Source organism: Chenopodium quinoa, unplaced genomic scaffold (genome assembly GCF_001683475.1).
Source record: "Chenopodium quinoa cultivar QQ74 unplaced genomic scaffold, ASM168347v1, whole genome shotgun sequence".
NCBI classification, from domain to species: Eukaryota; Viridiplantae; Streptophyta; class Magnoliopsida; order Caryophyllales; family Amaranthaceae; genus Chenopodium; species Chenopodium quinoa.
This window is the reverse complement of record NW_018744988.1, coordinates 1,236,233-1,254,807: the sequence shown is the minus strand read 5'-3', so window position 1 is coordinate 1,254,807 and position 18,575 is coordinate 1,236,233. Positions and strand designations below refer to the sequence as shown.

Sequence of the window (18,575 nt, the reverse complement as noted above, 5' to 3'; positions counted from 1 at the left end):
TACCAATTTATTCATTTACAGTACAACTTATGTTAATCTCTTTAATTCAAGGCCACCACATACCTTTATGAAAACATAAAATTAAATGATCATATATGGTTCCAAACAATATTATATGATCTCGGGATGTACCTTGTAATACGTATCAGATTTTTCGACATTAGATCCTAAAACTTCAAAATTGGTCCAAAATTGTGAATTATAACCTTCATTTTTGGACAGTTTTGGACTTTTCCATATTCGAAAAAGGAAATAGATCGATGTGTTTTCCATGCACCTCACAACACCCCATTTAAATGGTTGGAAACTTGGAACCATTCACCTTTGCTTTTAAACATCATGTTTTAGTATACGCCTCCATGTAGAGACATAGGCTTTTACAAGACCTTTATGTTATCGACTAGTGGTCGTGTATGAGCCTTAACAAACCCCAAGATGCATCCCATATTGTTTTGTGAATCTTCGATACCAAGTTTTCGAAACCTCCCAATAATTGGTCCGATTTTGTGAACTATATAACCTTCAAATTTGACTTTCATAAATCAGTTTTTTGACCCGGCAAGATTATATATGAAGGTTTTGCGTAATGTTCCCAAAGTGCCTTGAGAGTCCTACTTGCTGCCCTGAATACAAGTTATACAACCAATCACTTATCCAGTTATCCTATCAACATTTTTTGTCAAAGGAAAAAAAATTGCTTGGTGTTGTAACATTTTTAAGCTAAACATATTGAAGAATTTCTTCTAATAAAAAATTATTAATAATTAGGTCAAAAAAAAAAAAAAAAAAAAAAAAATTGGACCACAACACTTTACAAAATTAAGTCATGAATTGGCCCGTAAATTAGCCCAGCTCGATTGTTCCATTGGCGATCAGCCAATGACCGTCACTCGGAAGAACATTGGTGGACCATCAAACTCATATTGAGTTCATACAGTGTGCTGATTGACCCATCTTGGCCATCTTAAACACAAATTTTAATTTTTAAAACAGAAAAATTGCACTTCTCATTAATTCTTTTCATCCAAAAAATGCTTTCAAACTCGGATTTCCATATTTAGAAATCCAATTTCAAAGCAGCTGCTGGACCATCTTCATCATTTTTATAAGTTGAATTCAATAATTAATTGTTGAACAATGACTTATTGTCCTAAGACTTTGTTAGTTAATTACACTAAATTAAATGTCCAAGTTATTATTTACAACTCTTTTTCTCAATATTTTATTTAAAAAATTCATTTCTAATTAGATAAGAATAATTGAGCGTTTATATATAGTATGATTCTTCCAAAAAAAATATAGTATGATCTATTGGAACATACTGAAACATCATAACTAAGAATTGGAACACATATTTTTCAACAATTGATAGGCCTTGTAGGAGTTTGAATTTCATCTACGCTATATGGATCAATAAGTTGAGTACTTGTTTATCTAGATTATGACCTTTATTTTGTCAGACGGTCTTATCTAATAAGACCAATCTGATGTCAGTACATTCATATGAATACTAACTATTAAATCAAGTACATTCACTAGCACTCTTCCATAATAAAACGCGAGTTAAGGCTCCTGCTTGACAAACTTGTGCCAGTACCAATGTTGGTTCCACACAATATGCATGGAATCTAAAGGAATACCCTTTGTTTCTGGCAAAAACAACGCGACAAAGATGGTCATAATGACAATCCAACCAGCATAGAAGAAGAAGGCACCGAATTTGAAGCAGCAGAGCATTGCTAAAAATGTTTGTGAAAGTACAAAGGTAGTGGCAAAATTCACAGCAGCACTTATGCTTTGGCCTGTTGGCCTAATATTCAATGGGAAGATTTCACTTGGCACAAGCCAGCTTAAGGGTCCCCAAGACCACCCAAAACCAGCTGCATAGATGCACATGAAAACTAGCACTAGCACCGTGTTTCCCTTGGATATGTGTTCCGTTCCTGATATACCTGTTGTGGCTACTAGAACTCCTGCCACTGCAATCTTCAGGATGGATAGAAATAGAAAATTAGAAGTACTCGAGTTTGTAATGAAAATTTTGTATTTTCCAAGCTGATTATTTGTATGTCACTGCCATTAGTTCCATCTCGTATATGATTGTTTAATTCACATGGTTAGAGGAATCATTAATAAATGTTATGTTCAAAGTGGCCTATGAGTATAATTTTGGGACTGTCTATAATAGAAATGTGACTTGCTAATTCAGGATAGATGGGATAATTATAGGACACGAGTTCATCTCAAGAAATCGTGTTACATTTTTGTTGAATTAGACAGATATTATTATTCATAGGCCAAAACTACACTCAAAGAGGTGGTCCAAAACCATGTAAATATATTTTGAAACTGAAGGAATAGGTAGTGTAAACTGTAAAGTGAGTATATAATGTACCTGGAAAATAAACATCTGAGCACCGCCTTCCAGGAACAAGAACCTTCGACCAAATCGATCAACTAAAAAAGTGGACACGAGTATGGAGCCTAGATTAACAACACCCAGGATGATAGCAGCAATCAAGGCAGAGTCACTACCTAACCCAACAGACTGAAACAGGACAGGGGCATAAAATGCAATAACATTGATCCCAGTAATTTGTTGAAAGAAGGGGATAAGAATCGCCAAGACTAAATGTGGCCTATAATGCCTCTCAAATATAGTCTGAAAGGGCTCCTCTTTAGCTGCTTTGGCTAACTCAGTAGCCTTGATGAGCTCCGCAAACTCAGCTGTTACATCAATATTACCCCCTCTTGCCTTCTCTAAGGACTTCTCGGCCTCCTCCATTTTGCCTCGTTCCACCAAACTGTTAGGGGTGTCTGGAATGATCAGAACTCCTAGGGTCATTATGGCTGCTGGGATCACCGCGAAGCCTAAGGAAAGCCGCCATCCCCAGGCTTTCTTTGCTGTGGCGTAATTAATGCAGTTGGCTGTTACCACTCCAATGCCTATGAAAAACTGAAATCCAGTGTTGAATGCTCCTCGCCACTTTGGAGGCGCCACCTCTGATAGATATAACGGTGTTGCCTATGGTACAAAGCCATGATTTCGTATTACAATACTTGATGTTATAGTCTAAGTAAATAATGATTAGATGATAACTGTAATACAAGGAAACCATTTTTTTCACAAGAGTCACAACTATCATAAACCATTTCTTGTTTATGAGACGGTATTATTGGAACATCCCACATAAATTAAAAATTAATTACGAATATATCAAGTACGAATCTTGCAAGAACTTTGTTTTAAAGGGGAATAAAGGGTCTCCATTAGTCCCTAATCTCAAAATTAACAAATAGCGTTAGCTCTAAAGGCCACCAAAAACACTAAATTTTTAAACAATTATGCTAACCTGATTCGTAAAACCAACACCAAATCCTAGCAAAATGCGGCCAAAGATGAGCATAGCAATATTTTGAGCAGCACCATTCACAGCAGCACCAAAAAGAAAGGTGCAGCCACCGAGCACCATGGTGAACTTGCGTCCAAACTTGGCAGTAATACGGCTGGCCACTAGGGAAGCGGCTAATCCGGCTATGTAGAGAGAAGATGTGAAGGATGTCAATGCTTGGCTATCATACATACAGTACTTATTTGTTTTGACATCCCCTGATTTTTCCAATATTGATGGGAAAAACTTTCTTAAGAACGGTACCATAGTTGTTACTCCCCCTGAGGTACAAGTGAAGGAAATTAAAGACATTGTTATATACTCGATTATTTTGTAAGATAGTTGAAAATTTGAACTTGTGTAGAGGTAATAAAGGAAGATGATTCCGATAAACTACTAATGCAATTATTCAGTTGTTAAATTAACTTGTGCTCGACAATATAATTGATCTTCTGTTAATCATCTAACCTCATCTACCAGTCAAAAACGTTAAGTAACAACTATAAAGTTCAGCCAAATGAAATGATATATGCTGTTAAACTAAAAAAATATTAGTGCTGAAGATGGTACCTGAAATGCCAATATCATAACCGAAAATGAGTCCACCAGAAGCAGCAACAATACAGGTTATCACCACAGCGGCTGTTACATGCCCACCCGAGTCACCTCGAACTCTAGGCCCCCCTCCATCTCCTACAAAACTTCCTCCTACCATTTTCGGTTGGTTCTTTTTGGAGCTCCTTCTCTACATTCCGTCTACGAAAAGAGAGAACCAAAAATAGGCAGAGAGTAGACTAATGAAAGTGAAGTACGTAAGAGCACTAAGGAGGAACTTTACAAAGGTGGAATTGAATGTCCTCAAGTCTGAAGATATATCAATGAGCGTGGTACCAAAGAATACACACTTCTTGTGCATGCGTGAAGCACAATAGGTTTTTCTATATCAGTAGTCATTTGAAGAACTTTAGTACAACAAACTTTGAAGTATTTTTTTTTTTAATTTAACTCAAAAGGGATGGTAAATCAAATTATGCCATTAAGTATATTTTTCTGCTGAAAAAAATTGAACAAACAGCCATATAACATACTTGGTACTTTTTGTATAGCTTTTTTTCTTAAGAACCTGCCTTCCATACAGAAATCTTTATTTACAAAGCCAGATTTGTTTTAGTTGGTACGGAATACTTAAGGGCTAAGATTACTTACGCTCATACTTTTAAATGTCTGGCCCGTAAATATTAGACCAAAAAACCTGTGAACCCTACGTGTATTTGAGAACAAAACAAACCTCCGTCTTTATTTAAGTTACTGACGTTCGAGCCGTTCAGTTGTTCAACTGTGAATCTGTGATTGTAAGCTCCTTCTAAACTCTAAATTGATAAGAACTATGGAGCAAGATTACAATCTGGAAACATAATTTAATAGTGCATTCGTTGTTAATGTGTACTGATACCAAATGGTTAGTTTAGTGCTGCAATCCTCAGGGGCGCAGTAGAATTTTAGATAATAATGGAGAGTAATGATTGAATTCAAGATCATTTTAGATAATAATGGAGAGTAATGATTGAATTCAAGATCATTCAAGTTAAACATCGACGCAAAGTGTCTTGGAGACTTGCAAAACAGACGGTAACCATAATTCAAGATCATTTGTTTTAATAAATGTTACAATTTGACTTTTTTCACTATTCTAACCTAGTCTCAACCAACTCTCATTGTGCTTATAACTTACATCATTTAATCAAAAGAGTAATAAAATGGTTTAAGGTAGTTTGTTTCAATTCGTAGCACCCACAATTTCACAATTACTTTTGGGTTACATTCAATACATTGAATTGAATCAAAGATGAGAACGCAAAATAGTCTTGAAGGTTGTTCAAAAACATTCCAATGTAATCAAGAAATACTACGTAGTATAAACTTTTGTTCATAAATCCTTTGCTGTTAACATATGGTACAATTTTTACCGGTGTAAATTGACAAATTTATGAAATGAAACGCAACCAAGTAGACCTTCCAGCTATAAAAATCATTAGGCTTTAATAATAAATCAAAATAGAAGGCAACAACGAACTACTCCAAGTTGATAGCTGAAATCAGCGAGGGAATCAAATGCAGGAATTTAGTCATCAACCGCAAAATACAAGGCAATAAATCAGGTGCTGCCAGCAGCATTTCAGCATCATTCATACGGTCTACAAATGAACTGCCTATCAATCTGTCATCTACGGCCACAGGCTCACACGAACCACTACAGTCAAGAGCTCACAGGCAATGACAACAGTGCTAAACAAAAAAAATGGATAGCAACTTGATGCAAGCAGCTAACAGAGATGCAAGTAAACTTACGTATAATCAGCAGGAAAATAAGCATAAAAGCAGGAGCCAACAGCAGCATAGGCAGGGATAATTGATCTAACGAACGTATTCCTATCCCTCAAGCAGCTAGAGCAACGAGCTCGCTCAGATACACAGCCAGAATCACGAGCTCACGTGCTCTAGCATAGACTGATATAGTCAAAGGAATCAGCTGCATTCATCTACCATGGTCCAAGGTAGGGGATTGATTCATCAACACCAAAACTAAAACTAGCAATAAATCAGGTGAGCAGCTACAGCAACGAGCTCACGTGCGCAGCTACAGCAGTTCACGTGCTGTGATATAGTGAAAAAGATTAGCTTAATTTTGGCCTAAGCAACTCTCTAGAAGTTAGATGTTTTCAGAGAAAAAGACTAAAGGAATGAGGACATGCACAGAGAACTGTTTGAACACCACACCATCATCCATAGTTTATTATGAGACTATCATACATAATATACCAAGCAAACAAACACACAAGTATATTGCCATTAAAGGAGGCAAAAGTTCCAAAAACATATGAACTTGTCAAAAAACCTACAAGTTCAGCAGTTAAGTAATGCTAGGAAAAGGTTGAAGGCTCTAACTAAAACATAGCACAAATACTTCTGATAGTAATTTGCATGTATATCAATGCATATAAACCATCACCAATCCAACAGTCTCTGAACTGAATCATAATTTCCAGAGAGCAGACCGCAAAGCAGCCACTCTCAGAAAGGTCAATTCAAAACTAAAGGAACCAACAAAATTAGATGTCAAAAACCAGCAGACTAAAGTATCTTAACATGAAAGGAATATATGAGATAGAAAAAGAGCAGGCTTAAGGATATAAGCAAGCATAACGACACAAAAATAACGCAAGATAATCTTTAAGACTAACAGACCATATCCAACCACCTCATGTTCTATAACATAATGACAAATAAACTGCTCATAGAGCTCAATAGCTAAACAACAGGACCATACCAAGAAAAGTTGATAGGAGCATGGAATTCAACTAAGAAAGTTCTAACTTTCAACAAACACTTCAATTCAAGTCAAGCACTGAACAACAACATGGACATGAAAAAGGCTCTCCGGCAGATTGAGCTTGTATTAGAAGCATTCTGATCATAGCATTAGTCGAGTGCTGCGACCTTTACTCCTGAAAAAGCAAAATCACCATTACAACTTTCTTAAAAGTTTAAGCTTACTAAGAACACATAAATTGCTAAAAAAACTCACATCTACATCAGATTTGCGGGGAGATTGACTACGTGAATCAGCTGGCCGCCCACGCGGTGATGCACTCCTAGGAGCTGATCGCCCACGTGGTGATGCACTCCTGGGAGCTGGAGATCGCTCCTCTTGAGCACGTCCATTAGGACTTTCATCCTTAGGAGATGCCCTTGGTGAAGGGCTTCTCCTAGGACTGGGACTGGCTCTACGAGGTGAGGCACTATCATTTAAAAAGAAAGGAAAATGTCAGAATATACGAAGGATATATAACGAAACTGGATAGTAAAGACAAAGGTCAAAATAGTACCTTCCATATGATCTGCTTCGGCTTCGCCTCTCATCATCATACCTCCCTTTACCATCATCTTTGCGATGGTCCGGACTTCTACTGTAGCTCCTGCTGCTTCGACGGCGGTAATCTTTGTCCCTGCTACGATACCTGTCTCTGTCAGACCTATCTCTGCTCCTACTGCGACTTCTCCTTCTATAATCTCTGTCCCTGTGGTCATCCCGATGTCTGAAAGCAAATTTATTACATGCAGCAGATTATAACATGAATAACAAAAATTTAGGAGAAAACAAAAAACGAGATCAAAGTTAAAAACTTATTGCTCACCTAGGACGAGGGCTTCTTGATCTCCCTTTTGTCTTGACTGGCTCTAGTATTCTTCCCTTCTGACTGAAAACAAGAAAATACAAAGCCCAGTAAAAATGAGAGCTAATTCTTACGAGTAAAAGCCACTCCAAAAGTTGCATAACACTAAGAAGGGAAATGGAAGGGAGGGAAATAGGAGGAAGGGAAGGGAAAGGAAGGGAAAGTGGAGGAAATGATGAGCTCCATTTTCCCTCTAAATCTCTCCAATTTTGAAGGGATGGTCTTTATTAAAGGAGGAGGGAAAATGGATCCCTCCCCCTCCCCCTCCCCCTCCCCCTCCCCCTCCCCCAACATATTATCCAAACAAGGAAGTTTGTCTCCCTCCCTTTCCCCTCCCTTCCTTTCCTTCCATTTTTTCTTATCCAAACATAGCCTAAATGTTGGCAAGTAATAAAGCACAGTACATGTCAAAAAGATGCTTGAACTAATACAAATCAAAGCCAACACTACAACACGAATGCGACAGATTATGCACTTCCCCTGTGTTTATAATGTCCTGTTCTAAACCATAGGCAAGAATTAATAGAGTAAAACCTCTTCTCCATTGTGGTAAAGGAAAAGGCCAGGGTTAAGAACAATAAAATATCCCCCTTAATTTAATCAGAATCAAAACTAGCAAAAGAAAAAAGGCCAATTTAGATTGATTTAAAATTCACCTACACCCATCATATATCAAGAATTAAATTTTGTTGAAACAACTAACCGTCTAACACTATGCAACTAGCAATATAAATGATGAAACAAAGAAAAACTATATGGAAAGGGAGGAAGTTGAATTGGCAAAACAATACTTGTCATAAGAAAATCACCAAAGAACTTGTATTTTGAATTATTACTCCATATATAATAAGTTCAGCAATCAATTGAGCTGCCTTAAACCATTTTCCACAAATAAGAGATTTAACAAGATAATTTGACACAAAAACAACATTATCATAAAAACACCCAAAAACCAATAAAATCAAAGAAATTTTTGTAATCACTCACATTTTCTCAGCATTAGGACCATATTTTGCAAACTGAACCATTATCTCTCTGCCATCAACGACCTTGCCTGCAAATTAAACCCAATTGGGGGAATAACCCAATTATTTTATAATCAAAGGAAAACCCAAATCCAATTCTTCTCCCAATTAGTAGAATAACAATTCAATTTACAATTAAAAGTGAAAATAATTGGGAAAATTGGGAAAAAAATTAAAACCAACCATCAAGCTTTTCAACAGCTTTGGCAGCTTCATCTTGATACTTGTAACGAACAAAAGCAAACCCACGAGATTCACCAGTTCTAAAATCAAACCAATCGACAAAAAATCAATAATCAACAAAATTCCCATAAACCCTAGAAAAAAAAAGAGGGATTTAAGAGAAAACCCTAACAAACCTGCGGTCACGAGGGATGAAGACATCAACAACCTTGCCATATCTATCGAACAAAGGGTACAAATCATCCGCTGTAGTACCTGTTAATTAATTAAAAAAACAAAAATCAAAAAATCAATCGATGAAATTGAGAAATTAAGCAGGAAATAATGGAGGAGGAGAGAGAAAAGGGGGGAAATACGGAAGGTGATGTTGAGGACGAGGAGAGAGTAGGTGTCGCGAATGTCAGGAGGACCAGCTCTGCCGAAGTGCGACATTGTTGAAGGTGAGTGGTGCTGCAAATTTCAGAGGAGAGAGAAAGTGAAAAGAGGGGCGAAGTGTGTGAGGGTATAAGTGAGGTAGTAGGGTTGTGAATTGTGATGGTTGAGCAAGGGTTAGGTTGAGGTATAAAACTTGTGAACGATCAATGATTGACAGCTAAGGTACTTTTGATTTTTATTTTTATTTTTATTTTTTTGGACTGATTTGCCCTTTTATTTTATGTTAAAAATTAAGAAAAGGGAAAGAAAAAAAAAGTGGTGTGAAACAAGTAGGTTTTGGACTCTTGAGTATTGAGATGTTGATAGAGTGATTGGAGCTCGTTCGTATCTGATTAGTTGAATTGTGTGAAACACGTAGGTTCTGGACTCTTGAGTATAGAGATGTTGTTAGAGTGATCGGAACTCGTTCGTATCTGATTAGCCTGAATTTATAAGCGTAATCGCCATAATTGAATATTGGTTGTGTTTTGTAATTATAGAGTAATACTTACCTTTATTAGTTAATTTAAAAGGTAAATGCTATATACAGGTAAGAACTTACCTTTATTTGTCATGTGAGAAGAGCACACAAAACCGTGCTCTCACATAAGGTGTGCCAAAATCAACTTATGGTGTGACACAATCATTTCTCGTGTTTCGAGCCTTTTTTTTTTCTTTTCGTCAAATTTCCATGACATTATGTCTTTTGGCAAATTTAAATTGCATATAATTGAATTAACATTTTTCATTACATAAATTGTAAAATATGTGTGTGGCACCGGATTTAAGCTAGTTATGGAGTAAAACTTACCCTTATTGATTATATTTTAAAGGTAAATGCTATATATATATATATATATATATATATATATATATATATATATATATATATATATATATATATATATATAGCATTGATAGCCGAAAAATTATGTGTTCAGAATAAATCTTCTTTGAAGTACAAAATATGACACGAATAGAGTAACATTATCCAAGCAATATGTTTTCTTGCTTTAGAAATAATGTTCCTTAGTACTCCGTATTTGTTTTAACTATCCGCTATGACTTGTAAACTTTGGATCAAATGTAAAATTTTACATATGAAAATAATTAAAAAGTCTTTTTACCAAAACTTATACTTCTTATAGAATTGTATTTTCTTAGCATTACTTAGGGACAAAAGTAACATAATTTAGAAATGAAAGTAACATATAACTGCAATTTATAGTCATAAACTTTGTATAAAAGGTATTTTTTTTCAATAATCTAAAAAAAAGTTGTTCAAAATGCACTACTGCAAAGGTAAATACATGATAAAGAGCATGGAGCAAACATCCCCTTTAAAATTTGTTTTACACTTGGATAAAGCACAATTATTAAGATTTTTTCTATTTGTAGAATAGCCCATGTGACTAATATGAGTAACATTAAAGAAGTTTACTTAAAAATTGTGGCACACCACATGAGTCACAAATCCTATATTGCATACATGACATAAGATTACGATTCGAGGGACGAAGGAAGTGTTTAGTAAGATTATATAGAGAATCGATTCTCTCTAGAAAGCATAGATACACAATAAATCCTAGTTGAGTTCCTATCATAAAATGACATTTAATAATAAAATCGTGCAATAAGATCCCAATAATGGACTATGACAACCTTAACGATGTTCTTACCAACTAAGCTAAATGAGTCCTCTACTCCATTCGTCTAAAGAAATGAGACAGTATACAAAATAAGTTGACCTCGTACTTGGGACGTACAATGACAAAACCAAAAAGAAAAAGAGAAGGGGGAGTTAATGGAGCCCATCCATAATGATGGTTACAGGACTTACAGCATTATATTCAACGTACTAAGCGCCATATTATGGCCCTCAAGTACATAATATAATATACAGTATTAAGTTGGCCATGCAAACCATATAATATCACTACGTTCAACGTCAAAAAGGCTAAATTTTAGCTTGAAAATGTCACAAAAACACACATTTTTACAATCCTAAAAAAGACTTGTTCATTGTTTTATGAGTGAAATAAAATGGTAACTAGAACTTCAGCCTGCCCTGAAGTCATCAACAAGAAAAGCAGCAGCTAAGTAAGCTCTGATCTATACACCTCAAATGTTTCTATCTGAGAGCAGCAAAAATTCCTTTACACCCGAACAGCTTCATGGGAATCAGGGATCCAAAAACGACGATGTACATGCCCATGAGGCCACGAGATCATATAAGGTTTATCTAGCTAAAAAGCTAACACAGAGCGGACATATAGACTCACAAAGTTTGATTATTGTAGAAGTAACAAACAACATTCTTTACTGCAGAAAACAACATACAAAAAAAAGCTTCCTTCTCATCTCACTTCTTCAGCAATCCTCGGCTGAAAATCTTCTTGCCATATGGGTTGGTACGTAGCATCGAGTGAGGACGAACAGCTGTTGCAAGTGATTCGTAGAGAGTGCCCTGCAACAGAATTTTGCAAAAAGTGACATTTAGGACATCATACAGATTGAATTGTAATTTTAGAGTAGTTATTCTAATGAACAGCTAGCACTGTCAAGAATACTGACTATCAAACTGCCCCTGGCTGCAAATCTCAAACCTAAGAAGAAGACTCGTATGAAATGCAAGAAAATTAACCAACACTTACAGCTCCAATGACACATGTACAATATGGTACAAAAATATGCCATATAAACAAAGCAAATCATCAGATATCAACAAATAATAGCTACACAGCATAATTAGGCCCGAAATGTCCTAGGTAAAAAACAAAACGTAATGATCCAAATACGCGTTATTCTTCATTAATTCTTGAATACCATTATCGGTCAGTATCATATAGACATGGGTATGTTTCCAAGTGGAGATGCATTATCTTGTATATAAATGTGGAACAATTAGTTTTTTAATACCAAAATACAAACAAGATTCGTTACCATTTTCTAATATTAATACTTCATCCAAAAAAAACATAAACAGCAAGATAGAATTGTGAACAAAGAAGGAGAATCATCTCACACAATTGGTTGGCAAGGAATTCTAAGGGTATATATCAGCAAGATAATATCCTTCTTCAGCTCATACTAAACAAAAAACAATCATCACGCCATTTCATAGTTTTCCTGTTTCAAATTCTCACTTGATTATAACAGTTCACCATCTAAATTTATCGGTATTCTTAATTTCTTATTAATGTCAAATCACACATTGCAGTTTTTGGGTTCCAAAACCCAGAAATATCAATTCACTAATTAAGCAAGATATTGTCTACTTCAAAGATGAGCATAACGTGAAACAAAAACTAATAGTTAAGGAAGAAGCGTTTATAAGCAGACCTTGGTATTTTCAAGTGCTGACTGAATGACATAGTTAGCATAAGGATCCTGCACAAGTTGCTCAAAATGAGAAACTGATAGCAATTCATACACAATTCTTGCGTGGCTTTCCTCATAAAACTTGAAGCATTTTTCAACCACATGGCTGCTAAATTTCTGCATGGAGAGATGCACAAAGTTCCCTTCCAATTGAGAAACCAGCTGTGCTGCCGCAGATGGAATTTTTAGCTCGAGGATGTACTGCACAACATAGTTTCTGAGATAGAAGACAATATTAAAGTCAGAAGGCCGAAAAAATGTGATAATAAAGGTTTAGCATCACTAGTACATTTAACTCATAACCTATAAATACTATATTGAATAATGTTAGAGCGTCTAAATTGAGCATGAAATAATATAAAGCCATCTAAAATGAATGCCAATCTTATATTTAAGTCATTGCATTAGGCATAGTTCAGCCAAATAAATATAAAACTTAAAGTTCCCATAACAGATTCCAATGGAAGAGTGGATTTATTTTAGGACAGAGAGAACAGCAATACGTAAAACAAGAACAGCTTACAACTTTACACTACACCAGTTCAGCCAAATAAATATAAAACTTAAAGTTCCCATAACAGATTCCAATGGAAGAGTGGATTTATTTTAGGACAGAGAGAACAGCAATACGTAAAACAAGAACAGCTTACAACTTTACACTACACCATTATATCGTACAAAAAAGTCGTTATTGACAAGCATAGATACCTTCAATCAAGAATAACACCACTGTGCATACCAACTAAGCAAAATCGAGCTTTAAACTAAGCTTTAAATTAAGTCAACCACTTCAATAAATGCACCAAAGAATTCTACAAATCACAATGATCCAAAAACACTTAACCTTTAAACCTTTCTTTGTTCTCTCACAGGATAAGAACAAACCTCAAAAAATAGTAAAATACATAACAGTGCTTTCACAGCATATCCATAACACGCAAAAAGAAAACATTTAAAGTAATAGAAGCATCAAATCCTATAATTTGATAGTTTTCATATAAGCAAATTGAATGAACCACTATAAAGGCCACGAGATAAGCTGCAAACAAACATATTGTTTTATGGCCCCCTCCTAATTATACTATAACCTCTATAGTGGCAAATGCAAATCACACATACATGCATATATAAAATGACTATATGAGTTTTAAAATTACTCAGATTCCCCTCTCCTACTGATCTGTATGGATATGAGAACAAGCTCATGACCTTGCAAAATAATTGAACCCTTATGAGTACATATGAGCTAGCTTCAGCAAACCATTAACAGAAAAAATTCAAAGCTAAATAATATTGTTTTCAAATAACTACACCAATAAAAGTTTCCGGTCAGTAAAAGCAAATGGATGATAATTCTCATTCAAATAGACATGAAAAGAAATATATATATTTGGAAGTCTTTTATGATAGTATGCTCAAGCCATCAAGGAAAAGGTTAAAATCGTTGAGCCTAAATGTGAGTAGTAAAGTACTTGTAATAATCAAGGCAAATACTTAAAATGAAATGTATTCATGAAAGTAAATCCGCTATAACAAAAAGTGATATTCAAGCCAGCTTCTCCTCTTTTATCAAACCAACAACTGATAACTATCCTGCGTAAACAAGGCAAACCTGAGTGCAAATGTCCAACAAATAGATCCGCATAACATTTTATGACAAGTTATACTCAATACCAATTTGCATTAACCAGAAAAAGCATGTCTATAAGTGTATCTGAGCAAAAAAAGTAATTTTTATAAATTCCACAGTTCAGATTATTACCCAAAAGGATCTTGAGCAAGAATAAGGCCATTGCTACATATTTGTTCTAACAACTTCTGTTGATGTTCACCAGTGGAGTGAGCAATACAACGTTGAAGAACACAACACCCATGCCGATGAGTAGCAATCTCAACAGAGTACTTTGCAGCCGCATCAAAGATGAACTGCCACGTAAAAATAATGTAAAATGGAGAAATAAGCACAATAAGACTAAAAGAGTAATATAACTACAAACAAAATTAACTCTAGTAATGAAGAATGCAAACAACAATATCACACACTAATCAGACAAAAACAATTAATATTAATGAGATTTACTAGAAATGGATAAATGAAAGTAACAATTGCATGACTAACATCGTGCAAGGGAAAAGCACCATGAGTTTTAAAAAAATATGATGGCAAAAAAAATGAAGCAGAAACTTTCAGTTGTTAAGTAAATCAATCTTCTTCTCATCGTAACAGCCCCATCTAAATGACACGGTCTCCCATTTTAACAATGCAAATTCTTAGACTACATGAATATGTGATCAAACCACCCCTTCTTTATGACTATAAATCAGGCAACAATGAAAACATGAAACAGTTGTACCAATCCCCCTAGCAATTGTAGAAAGTTAACACTTGCTCCTTGAAATGAGACAATGATTTGGCAAAAAAATCAAACTCTAGTTTCATCACGTAAAGTCCAACAACAAAAGTGCATAAATTCTGTGACTCAACATATATCTTTCATCAATAATGTACATGCTAGTCACAAAAAATTTGAAGAAACAAGCAACTGATGGAAAATAACAGGAACCAGCAAAATAAGAGTAAGAATGCTTCACTCAATTTTGAGCAGGCTATAATTAATTTTAGTCACATAGGCAATCTTATGTATTGTTTGATGACATATACCTTATTATCATCACTGCTAAGGCATTGCAAGCAACGCTGGACAACATGATTCCCATTCAGATCCTTTATAAGATCAATAAATCCTGGTTCAAGAGCTCGAATAACCAATGAGATCTGCTTCCTTGATTTAAGGCTCTCGATCAATTTCTGCACCACTCGTGTACTGAAACACGAAAAACCAATCTCAGTCAAAGGAAATCATGGGCAAAAGTTTATAAATAAGGCTAACAAGGAATGATCAACTATTCATTATGTTGAATAACAATACCCATGTGTATTCAAAGAAACTTTGACAAGTTCTCCTCGGTTTTTGGTCACCATATGTACAATCCTCATTCTTTGTTCATCATTGCAGACATCCAACAATTTCTGAATTAGATAATTTCCAAAGGAATTCATCATCAGCTCAACAACATGGTCAATAATTTCATTAAAAATGAGTTGCACGTCTTCAAATGACCCTTCATCAAACTTCTTCTGCAGGAAGCGACAACCATGTTGATCCTTTGCCATGTTACAGATTCTACCCCGAACCTCAACCAATGACTTATATAGAGCCTGCACCATCAAAGGATCAAGCACATGACTACCATTTTCACAAGCTCTTTTAGTCTGCAATGGAACATTTACATTAAGTTCAAAGTTCCTCTCCCCAATGTTTGGCACTGTATTCCCACTAAGCAGATTCTTGTTAAGACCACCTAATTGACAATTCTTACCAATTGCTCCATTAAATCCCTTATCTCGTAAGATCGAGGTCCTTTCAGAACCATAGGACTCGAGATTCCTTGGCCTTCTCATCAAAGTAACAGGCAAAGGACCCTCCCTTTCTTCAACAGCCCTCATCTTTTCCCTCATTGAGTTATAAAATGCATTTCCCCTACTCAAACCCTGCTTATAATACATTAACTGAGAGGGATCGACAGAACCTAGGCTACCCACATTGCCAGGATACTGCCGTCCATACTGCTCTAAGAAAGCTTCATTAAAACCAGGCTTATTATACATAGACACATTCTGAGAATTTCCCCAAGGATTCAACATCTCCTTGCAGCCATCCAACATATATTGCTGCAAAGGATCACCTACAACATGAGGGCCATATCCAGACTCAAACATTCCATTACCATACCCTACATCCCCCTTTGGAATCACACCTCCATTACTGTTACATTCACCTCCCTTCAGAATCGAAACATTACCTCGAAAATCACCACTTCCATACACAGGCAATGGATCACAATACTTATTTCCTCCAAGAAATGGCACACCAACATTCCCAAAACACTCATCTCCTATCTGACTCATCCCATCCAAAGGAAGATTAATCAAATAGTTATGATGACCATGCATTGCAGCATAACCGGAATTCGACCCGAACGAATCGGCTAGATTACCCCCTCCCTTAATCCCCCCCAATCTAAAATCCTTAACACCCTGCTCATCTCTATACACAGATGATTGAAACCCTACCCCATTACCAGAAAACCCATTACTGTTATATAAACCCTCTAAAACCCCAAAATTCTCAGTCACATTATATTCACTCCCCCTAAAAACATCTGAATCTCTATGAAATTGTCCAACAACATCAGAATTTCCAACACTCAACTTCTGAAAATCTGCTGCTAAACCAAGCTCATCCACCATTACCCCACCACCAACAACACCATCATTGTTAACCCTTCTATAGTAAGAATCTGGTAAATTAGGAGCCACATAAAATTGATCTACAAAATGGGTTTTTGGCGTTGAAAAACGTGAATGATCAAAAGGGTTTACTGATGAAGAAGATGATGATGCTGTTGATGAACCAACAACAAAATCAGGAAAACAAAACCCAGAATTTGCAGAAGGTTGAACAACACCCTCGTACATTTTTGGATGATAATAATTAGATGCTTCACCAGAATAATTATAATCAAATTCTCTTTCACTTTTCTTCATATTAAATTAACAAACACCCCACAATTTACGCTAATATTCAACAACAGAGTAGGAACAAAAAAAGGGAAAAATATAACAAACCCAAATAAAAAAAATTCAAAAAAACACACACACACACACACACACAAAAACAACAAAACCCCAGATCAAAATTTCAAACAAAAGAGACAAAGTTTATAGAAAAATACATGAACATGAAGGAAGATTGATGGAGATTTTTTTCGACGCTTTTTTTTTCATTCTGTCAAGAAATTTTGATTGAAATTAAAAAAAAAAAAATAGCAATTTGAGGAAATGGGTTTTTAATTTTTGATTTTTTTTCACGAATTTAGCCTAGAGTAGTAGTACGGTCTGTTACTTCTGTGCACGCTCACGCCATTAAAATGAAGAGTTGAGAGCGATATTTATATGTGTGTAAAATATGTGTATAATTTTTATATTATAAAGTATTTTACAAACGCTCACACACATTGAGAGAGATCACTCAGAGAAGGGTGTAGAGAGAGAGTGTGTGTGTGTGAAGAGGAGAGAGAAAGAAGGGTTTTAAAAGAATTTTTATAACTATTGATTTTCATTATTAAATGGGGTTTTAATTGTATTTAAGGAAATTAAAATGAGTTTTATTTTATTTATAGATTTCAATTTAGGTTTTTTGTTGACCATTTTCCTATGATTTCGGTTACATATTGTACCTAAATGTGAAATAGTATTGTTTTGAATACAACAACTTTTCCTTAGTTTACTCACTTTTGATTTATCTTTTTATTTGTCCAATTTACCCTTCCTTGTTTATGTTACTTTTACCATTTTAAATGTATATATTTGGTCGCTTTGTACTTCGTACTATTTAATGATACGGAGTAATTTTTTATCCCGCAAACAAGGTATATTTATAGTCACTTTGTACTTGTATTAACTCGCTCGTGCATTAGTTCATTCAATTTCATATACTACTAAGAATTATTGCTAAAAGGCCAAAACTATGTGCAAACTCATGTGTTATAAATATTAAAGAACTTATATTATTTTAATTAAATAAATACTCGTAATAGGTCGTGAGGGAAGCTCTAATCCATTGAGCTATCCCTCGCTCTCTAAATAGTACTAATATGGGATTGAAAGGTTTTATAATCCCATTTTATTTTCCAATCCCCATATTCCTTTTTGGGTATCTTTTATAGTTGTTTGATGTCATATAAATATATAACTGTTTATTCAAGTATTAGTTTTACCATTCAAAGAAAAAATAAACTACAAGAGAAAGGAAGTGAAAACTGGAAAGTGACCTGTTCTTTTCAACTTAAGTTCAGTTCAATACAATTACTAATCTCCATCT

At 35.2% G+C, this 18,575-nt stretch overlaps 3 protein-coding genes across 3 annotated transcripts; all 3 read right to left on the bottom strand.

Annotated features, from left to right (window-relative positions):
* Positions 1–1,336: 1,336 nt before the first annotated feature.
* On the bottom strand, positions 1,337–6,835 carry LOC110706571 (sugar transport protein 5). The gene is made up of 6 exons (XM_021884500.1): positions 6,721–6,835; positions 5,742–6,047; positions 3,963–4,148; positions 3,354–3,673; positions 2,396–3,025; positions 1,337–1,986 (listed from the first exon to the last, which is right to left on the bottom strand). Exons 3-6 carry the CDS (start codon positions 4,105–4,107, stop codon positions 1,564–1,566), a joined length of 1,518 nt encoding a protein of 505 aa, XP_021740192.1. The 5' UTR covers positions 4,108–4,148; positions 5,742–6,047; positions 6,721–6,835; the 3' UTR covers positions 1,337–1,563.
* Positions 6,584–9,453, bottom strand: LOC110706572 (serine/arginine-rich splicing factor SC35-like). The gene is made up of 8 exons (XM_021884501.1): positions 9,192–9,453; positions 9,012–9,090; positions 8,836–8,915; positions 8,615–8,681; positions 7,589–7,651; positions 7,280–7,489; positions 6,979–7,192; positions 6,584–6,898 (listed from the first exon to the last, which is right to left on the bottom strand). The coding sequence occupies exons 1-8, from the start codon at positions 9,265–9,267 to the stop codon at positions 6,893–6,895; spliced, it is 795 nt and encodes a 264-aa protein (XP_021740193.1). The 5' UTR covers positions 9,268–9,453; the 3' UTR covers positions 6,584–6,892.
* Positions 9,454–11,202: 1,749 nt separating this feature from the next.
* Positions 11,203–18,161, bottom strand: LOC110706570. The gene is made up of 5 exons (XM_021884499.1): positions 15,561–18,161; positions 15,293–15,455; positions 14,393–14,556; positions 12,592–12,847; positions 11,203–11,716 (listed from the first exon to the last, which is right to left on the bottom strand). The coding sequence occupies exons 1-5, from the start codon at positions 17,237–17,239 to the stop codon at positions 11,612–11,614; spliced, it is 2,367 nt and encodes a 788-aa protein (XP_021740191.1). The 5' UTR covers positions 17,240–18,161; the 3' UTR covers positions 11,203–11,611.
* Positions 18,162–18,575: the final 414 nt, after the last annotated feature.